General features: G+C 45.1%; 1 protein-coding gene across 2 annotated transcripts; it reads left to right on the top strand.

Moving 5' to 3' along the window:
• The first annotated feature begins 4,990 nt into the window (after positions 1–4,990).
• LOC129173087 (serine/arginine-rich splicing factor 10-like) lies at positions 4,991–9,290 on the top strand. Of its 2 annotated transcripts, none has more exons than XM_054763606.1 (6): positions 4,991–5,160; positions 5,724–5,828; positions 7,227–7,330; positions 7,406–7,577; positions 7,682–7,735; positions 9,068–9,290. In XM_054763606.1, the coding sequence occupies exons 1-6, from the start codon at positions 5,096–5,098 to the stop codon at positions 9,288–9,290; spliced, it is 723 nt and encodes a 240-aa protein (XP_054619581.1). In that variant the 5' UTR covers positions 4,991–5,095. The 2 variants fall into 2 exon arrangements, with proteins under 2 accessions (XP_054619581.1, XP_054619582.1); XM_054763607.1 differs by having other exon boundaries at positions 9,074–9,290.
• Positions 9,291–10,571: the final 1,281 nt, after the last annotated feature.

The following is a 10,571-nucleotide window of genomic DNA, read 5'->3' on the forward strand; positions in this document are numbered from 1 at the left end:
GCACAGTTAACTCAATGATGAGGACCCGCTTGGCAGCTGTGGACCACATCACGATGTCTGGTCTTAGGGTTGATTGCACAATCTCGCTTGGGAAGATGAGCTGCCTGTCCAGGTCGACACGCATTTCCCACGCCTTCCCAGGGGTTAGCAATGATCTTGCCTGACTGCCCTGCGCCTTTTCCTGGGTCTCCCCTGGTCGTACGAAGGAGATGCTAGTCGTTTGGCCGCTTGCTGTTGCGTTAGCAGCTGTTCTTCTTGTCTCCAGGTGCTCTGCCAGCTTCCTCAGCACTTGATTGTGCCGCCATCTGAGACGTCCTTGTGACAGTGCCACTTTGCATGATGCCAGGATGTGTTGGAGGCCTACTTTGTCACTTTCACACAGCGAGCACCTGTCCTCACTCCCAAACCACGTGGAGAGGTTCTGAGGGCAAGGGAGGGTGTCGTACTACATACTATACAGAGAAATATTCCCGATAATGTCCCGTAATGTTTCTTCAAAACCACCGTTGTTTAACTTTGACCCAAGATACACCAGATTCTGCCAGTGGACTAAAGGACCCTTATCCCTTACAATGTCCATCACTCTTTCAAAATGTTTCAAGGCTTCTGTATCGACATCCCCGCTTGCCAAATATATCGGTACATCATTGATCTGATTAGCAATTGCATGTTTTAAAAGAAAACTGTCAACTGGTGTAGGGGATGGTTTAAAATAATAATTTCCCATTTTGATGAATTAAGGATTTCAAAAACCGAGGAAGCGCTCCAGCAGATCTTCCCTATCGCTGTCGCCTTCTATGTAGGCGCGCCTGATCTCTGCAACTTTCTCCAGAATGTTTTCTTCAGGCTTCAGATCGTAAAGAAAAGCCTCCGCAGCTCCTTCCACTCTAGCATCCAGTACGTCTAACCCAAGTAATTCCAGTGTATACTTGAGAGATGGAAGAAATTCCCATGTCAACAGATTCTCTGTTAACTGTTTAGTGTTGAAATATCCAGGTTCTGGAGGATAGATCAACTTCACAGCCGTAATAGTCTTTTTTTATCTGCTTCTGCACCACCACTTGCACGGCGCTAGCCACACAGGCCTTTACAGTGTCTAGAAATCCCCCACTCACCGCTATCAGAGACTGAGGCGTGGGTGAATCTGGAGGCGTCAGGAGCGCATTGTGTGTTCCTATGCTGAAGACTGTGGCAGACGTTGGCTCTCCGACGTTGTCATAATCCCCCCAGTATGGGCAGTAGGATGGAGGCCCACATGGTAGCTCGCCATGGCTCTGTCCATTGTCGAGGGATTGGGCAAAACATCTGGCTGTATACACCAATGAGCCTTCTGCTGTCCCTTGTTCAGTCACCTTGTGTGGAGAGCTGGGGGTGGCAATGGATCCTCCAGTGATCTGACCGGGTGTGATGTCCCCCGTCACCGTGCTGGCGTAGGGATCGGTCTGGTAGTCTTGCGCTTCAAAGGCCGCGACAAGGGTCGAATCACCTTCCTGATAGCCGTGGAAAAGTGGCTTATACATCTCAGCGTGTCCTGAAGATGTCTGAGAAATGTTTGACAGCCAATCGAGAAGCTCTTCATCTCGGATTTCATAGCTGCTGCTGCTGCTGCTGACGTTGTTTTCAGCAAGAGAGGTCACAGTGTTCTCTGAGGAAAAATCAGCCATGATGAAGTAAAGTACTTTCTCTATTTCCACTTCTGTATTTATATTTTAAAAGAGTGGGTGTGTCTGTTAGGCGGAGTCTGGTAGGCGGAGTCTGGTAGGTGGAGTCTGGTAGGCGGGGTCTGAGAGGCAGGACTGGGAGGTCTTTGTAGAAGGTGGAGACCAACATGCGCGATAGAATCACGCGGAATCAGTCTCTAATTCACAAACAGACCCTCTTCCGGCCAATCCATCAGCCTCCAGTTCTCTGTCGAAAACGGGGTTCAGATTTATCCGCCTCTTAGAACTACTCTTCCTCTGTTTTCCAACATTGCCTTCAGCCCGAGTGGTTAACCTCTTCTCCAGCAGCTCATGCCTCCGCTTCACACTAACCTGAGTGAAAAACAAACTTATTTCTTTCAAGAGATCACCCAGCTTTGCAAAGTCTTCCACCTTGAACACAAGGTGAATGGGGAAATCCCGCTCTTTTTCCATAACAGTTCTCGGTCTGACACTATTAGCATCAGAGGGGCCATATCTCACCAGCAGCCAGATGTGTGATCTCGAACAGTCGACGAGAAAAGATCCCTCCTCTTCACGCCGTAGAGAATCCGTTCTCACCGCTACACTTGGCAACATAGTCGTAACTCCTACTTCCCCTTGGTCGTGCACATGTTGCATGTAGTCGATGAAATCTTGAATGGAACTCTCGTTTTTCAAATTCAGTAGAATAGATTCTCAGCTGTGTAACCTCTGGGTCCATATATTCATGACTGTATATATCCACAAAGGGAACTACTCCCATGCCTCTAAACTCACTAACCACTAGGCGTCCCCCTTCATGATGCACACTCTTTTTCCTGAACACCGCCATTTTACCAGCAGTCACTTATAGTTTGTCTCAAACAGTCCTCGCTATATAAGACATCTCATACATTTCCACACCCCTCACCACGCCCACACAATCTATAGTAATTAACAAAGTCACCCCCCCCTTTTCCCCTCCCACATACACACCAAACCCAAAAATGACATCACCGTATATGAGCAAAACGGCCCCTTACATATATACACATCATCAATCACTTTTTGACAGTTAGTTTCCAGCTATTGTTTTTAACGATTAAATCTATATGACGTCATCACATTTTGACTAAAGGTGGGTACTCATTTCTCTTCTGAGGAAGTCCTACTGCTTGTCCTGTATGTTCTATATGAGTTTCCTGATTCTCTACTGGTTTATTTTGCTTAATTACACACTTACCTATATTCTTTACTGCTTCAGCATATGATACCTTATTTTCTCTTTTGTATTTTTTCACTTCTTTGGCGTGTCTTTGAACTTCACAGCCGCCATATGCGGCACTATGTTCTCCTCCACAATTGCAACATCTTAGTTTAGCATCGCTAGCACACTTCCCATAGTCATGTTCTCCACCACACTTTGCACACCTTTGCCTCCACTGACATTGCTGTGCTGTGTGTCCCATTCTCTGACATTTGTAACATCTTAGTGGTTGAGGAATGTACTCCCTCACCCTAAAATTCATACATCCTATACGTATGTCTGTCGGTATTGTCTTTTCAAATACAAGTAATACAGACAAACTGTCACTTTTTACTCCTCCTCTGCTGGTTTGGAGTCGTCTAGCTTCTGTTATTTTGCCACCTCTTATTTCTCTCTTCACCTCATCCATGGACATTTCCATCGGTACGTTTGATAGAACTCCTCTTATTGCTGCTGCCTCTCCTGGTATGTGCACTTTTATTTCTCCTCCATCAAGGTACTTCAATCTCATAATGTTTTCTTGCTGTTTTTTATTTGCTGTCGATATTAATATTCTTCTGTTATTGAGCATTTTGGCGTATTTAACTTTCCCTATTTCTTTTTCAATTGCTTTAGTCAGATGAACTGGGTGAAAATGTCCTTTATCTTTGCTCATTGTAATAATAACTTTGCATTCTTCATCTGACTCTTCTTTGCCGTTTGTTTTAGCTCGTATTTTTTTCTTTGTTTGTCTTCCATCATGATCTTTTCCGCTGCTTGCTTCTGACCATGACTGTTTCCTTGCTATTTTAACATGTGTGTACTCCATCTCATCTGCCCCTTCGTCGCTAACATCATCTGAGCTACAGCCCATTGTTACACTCACGATACAGTTTGGTTGCACTCGCACTTCAGCTCCCTCCGCACCACCGCCACCAGCTCTTCGTGTCTCTTTTGGTTTGTTGCAGGTCGTGGCGTACCGGTCTCGTCGTACCGGGCCCATATAGGCCGTCGGCCGAGACCTATGCAGTCCACTTCCCACAACCCACCTCCAGTCCAGATATCAAATCTCTCAACTGTATATTCAATACTTATTGTATTCCTTTTCTCGCACTTTTCACGCTTCAATTTTGGCGCCTCGAGCATTCGACAGTCACTTCCGCCTCCAGAGAGCCTGCTCCTCTTTGGAGCATGCGTCCTCTCAGCACAGCTAACTATCCCTGCCTGGTCCTTATACATTTTTAGATGCAAATGTAGGTTGATCCTCAGCCAATGGGAGAAGACAGCGCCCGTCACTGTAGATGTTGGAGAGACAATCAGATGCCGCTGGAGGTGTGGTGTTGTAGTCCCTGAGGACCAATCAGATGTCTCTGGAGGTGTGGTGTTGTAGTCCCTGAGGACCAATCAGCAAAGTGGGGCGGCACCAGCCATGTGAGAAGCAGGCCTTTGTTCGTTTTGAAGGTCAACCAGCTGCTGTAAGCAGGATGTTGCTGTGGTTTGAGTACTCTCTCCTTGAGCTGCGTGGATGAGATAATGAGCGCGGGCCATGCAAGCACTATGTGTTTTGTGTGACTGCCTGTATAAAATGGATGCGAGCGGCTTAGCAGATTAATATGCATATAATAAGAACACAAATGAGATATAAAACCCTTCAAGACACACCCAGATAAGGCTGGAGGATGTCTTGGGGGTGGGGGGGGTAGGAGAGGGGTGGTTAGGAGAGGAGGGGTACGGGATTGGGGGCATCCCCCACCCGCAACCGGAAGAAAACACAGTCATGTGGGAAAGATTTTATGATTGTTTGTTTTATGACTTCCACATGCCCGCTTCCTGATGCTTTGATCTTCGTCACATAGGTGTGAATCTCCTTTCATGTTTTATGGCTTCCAGATGTCCGCTTCCTGATGCTTTGATCTTCGTCACACAGGTGTGAAAACGCTTCGTTCGTCCGAACCCCCCCGGTTACGGGCTTACGGGCTTAATAAAGGTGAATAATCAACAAACCGGCCGTTGTTGTTTTTTAATGTCCCTTGTTCGTGTAATACCAAGTAATACCTGTAGGGGGCGTCGCTTGCCTCTTGACCCCATTGCAGCGAGCAGCGTGGAAGAGTTCTACCCACATTTAGCAAGCGCACACTTATCTGCCTCTCCTCACAAAGCCGAGCTCCAAAAACAAAGGTTCAGCTCCATGGCCAGATACATGCGTCCTCCGAATACGTCCTTGTTTGTCAGAAACATCTCTGATGAGTCCAGGTGAGTCCAAATTTGGCGTCTCGATGGCAGTTCGACTAAAGTTAGCCTAGACAGCTAGCAGAGGCCCAGTCTCACGTTGGCGATCGTCTCAGAAATGTGACGTATCTATAAATGAAATACACACACATTGCTGATACTGTTCAGGCTAACCGTGTTTTGTTTTTCATGATCTATTTTTGCATTTGCATTGTGTCCAGACGGACTAACGAACATAGAATTTACCCAAGTTGTGTTTTGGATTCGCAGATTCGTCACAATCTGATTTGATCATTATTTCCAAAGCTACACCGTCTATTTAATTAAGTATGACAAAAGAATCACTGCTGGTGTTTTTGTTGCGTATAATGCTTTATTTTTCACTTCCATTCACCGAATGTTGGGCCTGTTTTTTTTTTACTAATTTGAGTGTCACACAAACAAGAGGCAGTTCACCCAAAATAGTAATTAAAGTGTTAACAAGGAAAATGGCATCCAGGTAAGAAAAAGTTTGTGGTGAACTGCCCCTTAAAGCTCATTGGTTTAGTGATGCCCAGTTGAGTTACATTTGTATTTACGGTGTTCAGGCCTGAGGATTTGCGGCGTGAATTTGGCCGCTATGGGCCAGTAGTTGATGTCTACATCCCACTTGACTTCTATACCCGTCAGCCAAGAGGATTTGCATACATTCAATATCCTTTCCCTAAGAGTTTCTGTGCTCCCGCTAACAAATCCCCACTCTGCAGCAGAGAAGATTTGTGATGTTTTCTTGCACCTCATCTGCTTGACTATCTAACCTTCATATCATTTCTCTGTTATCGCTTCAGAAAATGTAAAAGAATCCTGTTGTGGAAAGCGGCCACAAAGAGTAACAAAGACCCGTGTAGCGTAGCGGTAAAGACCAGGCGCACAGACCTGCAGGAACAGAGGGAGGGGGAAAAAAGGTTTGGGAGAGAGTAAAGCATGAAGAGGATAAAGGGAACGGAGACAGAGCTCGGCCGTGGCGGCAAAGAAAAAGAGCAAAAGCAAAGAAAAAGTGTTTAAAGCAAAGAGTCAAGCGGGGAACCCCAAGTCGATCTCTGTGGGAGTCGATTAAAGAGGTTAAAGGTCAAGATGAAGTCAAGCAAGGTAACAAGTCTGAATAAGTTTTGTATCCTCCCAAGACAAATCAGCAAATTTGCCAAAATCAGATGGAGTTGAATCAGTTATTGTTGTATTTGATTTGTGTTCTTCACCCAACCATTCATTGTCTTTTATTTCCTCCAATGAATGCTCCAATGAAGTATTGTACAATAGCGCCCTAAGACCCTCATATTTCACCAGCACTTCTATCCTGTCTTGTCATGGGACTCTACCAGACAAATCAAACTTGGATGTACTTTAGAGTAGTCGGTGTACACCTTGTACGGGTGCTCTGCGGGTTACAAAGAAGTAGAAAGTCTGCCTAAAAATACTCTCATTAAAAAGATGAGGCACAAAAATGAAATCAAAATCTTCTTTCATCCCAGATCTCCTTGTAACAGCGCATGGAATCCATGACCCCTGTAGCATTCAGTAGTAGTCATGTTGACACCAGTGTTGGTGGGCCTTTCTCCTCTCCACCGTTTTATGATCATTTTCACTTCCGTGCTGATGGCTTTCCTTTTCTTTGGCACACTGCTGCTTCCTCAGCCGAGCTGCACAAGTACGCACGCTCGAGGGAGGCTGGTGTTTATCGAGTTTTTTTATTCATTCAAGCACCTTCGCTACCGCGAAACATCATGATGATACTGCTGCCGCCCTTGACGGCAGGCGAGACGTCGTCATCTTGTGTTGCCAGATATGTAGACAATCATGGCTATCTTTTGTACGCTGACTACTCTAAAGTCTGTCCCTGTAGAAGGCAGACTGTGATAAACATGTTTTCTGAAATGTGAGGGGTGTACTAACTTGAATCTTAAGCTAACGTGACGTGAGCATGAGAAAGTAGCGTTTTCAAGGAGAGCCAGGGTGTCTATGAATGTAGAGGGATACTTTTATTCACCTCCAGGAGAAGTGAGAATGTGTGTGTGTGTCCTGGAGTTAGTGCAAAACCCTTAACCACTCAGCATGTTTGAGGACGTGCGCGACGCAGAGGATGCTCTTCACAGCCTGGACAGGAAGTGGGTGTGCGGCCGCCAGATCGAGATCCAGTTTGCCCAGGGAGATCGAAAGAGTGAGTATAAAATATTTGACAATGGCTCGGCAGCACCAACATGTGTTTTGATTTATTTTATTTTTTTACCACTAGCGCCCAATCAGATGAAAACCAGGGAGCGGCGCTCCCCGGGGAGGTCATCCCGCTACGACGACTACGATCGCGGCAGCCGTCGCAGACGCTCGCGCAGCCGCAGCTACGAGCGCTACAGGTCACGTAGCCCCTCTTACGACCGCCACCGCAGGCGCTCTGAGAGCCCTCGAGAGTACGTTTGAATGTGACCTCTTGTGATACGCTCTCTCCTCTCTCACGCTTTTGGACTTTGTTGTTGCTCGATTGGTCATGTCTGAAAAAAGCCTGCATCCACAGATCTCGTGGATGCCAGTACGGACGAGGAGGAAGCAGAGGCCGGGATGATGAAAGGTATGTTTCTGTCTTAGCTCGTACCTTCATCAAATAGACTTGGCGCTACCTGTTTGCCCTTGCTCATAAACACACCCATCACCCCCGCTCTGCCAGAGAATGAGAGCGAACAGGAGGGGTCATTGTTGCCAACTTTGTAACACCACTTTGTAACCCATAATCGCCCTCCCATGATGCTTTTTACAACAAATCTAGTGGAGACAGACATGAGCAACCGCCGCTGCTGTGTGCCCCTCCCCCAGCTAAATGCACTCAAGAGGTGGCTGTCTTGTGACATTAAAAAATAAATAAATACATTTTTTAAAAAAAGTGAATTTGTAGTCCGAAACATTTGTTTGAATTTTCCAGACTTGGCCAAATATGCGCAACAGCAAATGAGGTGACGACGTACCCCGATACACCACCACCACACATAGATAGTAGTCCTGTGGGGGATGTGCCAGGATAATACTGTTATTTCAGGATTCAAGAGTTTTATTGTCATATGCACAGTAAAACAGGTAGTTCTGCTATGCAATGACTTATTCTGTTCATTCTCCCAAAAAAAAGAAAACACAAGAAAATGAATAAGAACAGAAGAAACATTAATAGCAATAAATGAAGCAACAACAGCAGAAGAGACATGAATACCAATGAATGAGTAAATAAAGTGCTATGAGTTTGTGCATGCCCAACATCACTCTATTGTGCTTTTAAAAAGAAATGACTGTTTTGTGCTTGATTACAGCCTGTAATTAGTCCAAAAATAGGCCTATTTAAGCAAATTGTCCAAATGAAGCCTTTTCAAGCATAAAAGGTAGCTAAACAAAGTCAAGTCCAAGTAGAGTATAAAGCAGTATTCAAGTAGTTAATGTAGTATTGTACTTTAGCCACTAGGTGTCAGTAATTATTGACTGAAACAAGCCCCAGACTTCAACCACCACCTTTTATTGACACCTTTAAATGATCTCGCAATAATTACATCATCATAATCATCCTTCGATCTAAAACTCAACTACACCCCCCCACCCCAATGTCACTTCCTGTCCGTCACCCATTCTGCTCCCCTACAAGGTAAACTATCTTAGTCTTATGTCTACTACTATATTGGGTAATAGGAGTGTAAAGGTGACTATAGGGGTGTTATTTCATGTCTAGAGGGCTCTAATCTTGTTAAAGTGTATTTAGAAGGTAGTAAACTGTTTTATGTATAAAGAAGGAGAATGGTGTTTATGATGGTGGGGTGTGGAAGCATGGTAGAGTGTATGTTGTCTTCCATGTGATGAATGAATGAGTGAGTGAATGAATGTTGATGTCTTTGGCTGCGTTGAACTGAAAGCAGTTTGTGTTGAGGTCCAGGCAGAAGTCTCAGAAGGAGTCCAAAGGAAGGTCCGCCTCCAGGTCAGTGTCCCCCCACGAGTCCACAAAGCATGTGTCGGCGTCCAACTATGAAGCTGAAGACGCATGGCCGACCCGCTCGCCGTCACACTCCAGGTCCCGGTCCCGCTCCCGCTCCGCGTCACGGTCGAGCTCCCGCTCCCGTTCCTGGGCGGGACACAAGTCAGGGCGACGCTAGGAAAGGTGTGGTCCGTCCGGTGGGAGGGGTTTGGTTTTTAGTTCTTTTCAATGTGAATGTAACCTCAAATGGACACGTGACAACATTCTGATGGTTTGTTTTTTGTAAACTTTGGTGGAGGGAGGGGGTCCTGTTGCCAAGATTCTTTTTTTTTTTGCAGGTTTACTTTAACTCTTATGCGTCCATTTTTTTCTACAAAAGTATTTTATAATGGAATCCACTCCACTCTGATTTGTCAAACATTGGATTGAATGACTTGACTTCCATGAAAGCTTCTGTCACCATCCTCTCTCTCTACCAGTTTCTTTTCTTTTATGATCAACTGAACCAGGTTGTGTTGATTGTGGGTGGTGGAGAAAAGGTGTTTTTTTGTGCATGTTTTATCTTGGGCAGGAACAGGCTGTTCTTTTCAGTAATAATAATAATAAAATGTCCCTGAAAAGAAGTTTTCTTGTGTATTCGGCAAATCTCTTCCTATAGAAACCAAAGGACCCGGCCGGATGCAAACCCCGCCCATTGATTTTCTTTTTAATGGGGACGGTGGGCAGCAGCGAGCTTGGAGCAGCCATGCATGAAATGGGACGCACCCCATCGACCAAAACGATGTGTCGATTCCACCGTGTTGGCATGATGGCCTCTGAGTTACATGGAAGAGAAGAGTAGATGGAAGGTACGTCACATGGTTACTTGGCCCCAAAGGACCTTTTGGTAACGCCTTACAATAAGGTACACAAAATTACAGTAAATGAGGAACGAACCTACCTAACCCTAACCATTACTCATTACTTCCTCAGCAACTACTCTACTCATTAGTTCCTCATGAACTAGTCTAAATGTATGTGCCTTAGTCATTAGTTCCTCAGCAACTAGTCTACATGTATGTGCCTTAGTCATTAGTTCCTCAGCAACTTGTCTAAATGTATGTCGTCAGTTCCTCATGAACTTGTCTAAAGGTATGTCAGTTCCTCATGAACTTGTCTAAATGTATGATTAGTTCCTCACAAACTAGTCTAAATGTATGTCATTAGTTCCTCAGCAACTAGTCTAAATGTATGTCATTAGTTCCTCGTGAACTAGTCTAAATGTATGTCATTAGTTCCTCAGCAACTAGTCTAAATGTATGTCATTAGTTCCTCATGAACCAGTCTAAATGTATGTGCCTTAGTCATTAGTTCCTCGTGAACTAGTCTAAGTGTATGTCATTAGTTCCTCAGCAACTAGTCTAAATGTATGTCATTAGTTCCTCAGCAACTAGTCTAAATGTGTCATTAGTTCCTCATG

Source organism: Dunckerocampus dactyliophorus, chromosome 20, assembly GCF_027744805.1.
Source record: "Dunckerocampus dactyliophorus isolate RoL2022-P2 chromosome 20, RoL_Ddac_1.1, whole genome shotgun sequence".
Lineage (NCBI taxonomy): Eukaryota > Metazoa > Chordata > Actinopteri > Syngnathiformes > Syngnathidae > Dunckerocampus > Dunckerocampus dactyliophorus.

Coding starts and splice junctions, on each gene's coding strand:
- LOC129173087 (XM_054763606.1), top strand. CDS start 5,096: ATGGCCAGATACATGCGTCCTCCGAATACGTCCTTGTTTGTCAGAAAC. Junction 5,161..5,723: donor AACATCTCTGATGAGTCCAG/GTGAGTCCAAAT, acceptor TACGGTGTTCAG/GCCTGAGGATTTGCGGCGTG. Junction 7,331..7,405: donor TGCCCAGGGAGATCGAAAGA/GTGAGTATAAAA, acceptor TTTTACCACTAG/CGCCCAATCAGATGAAAACC.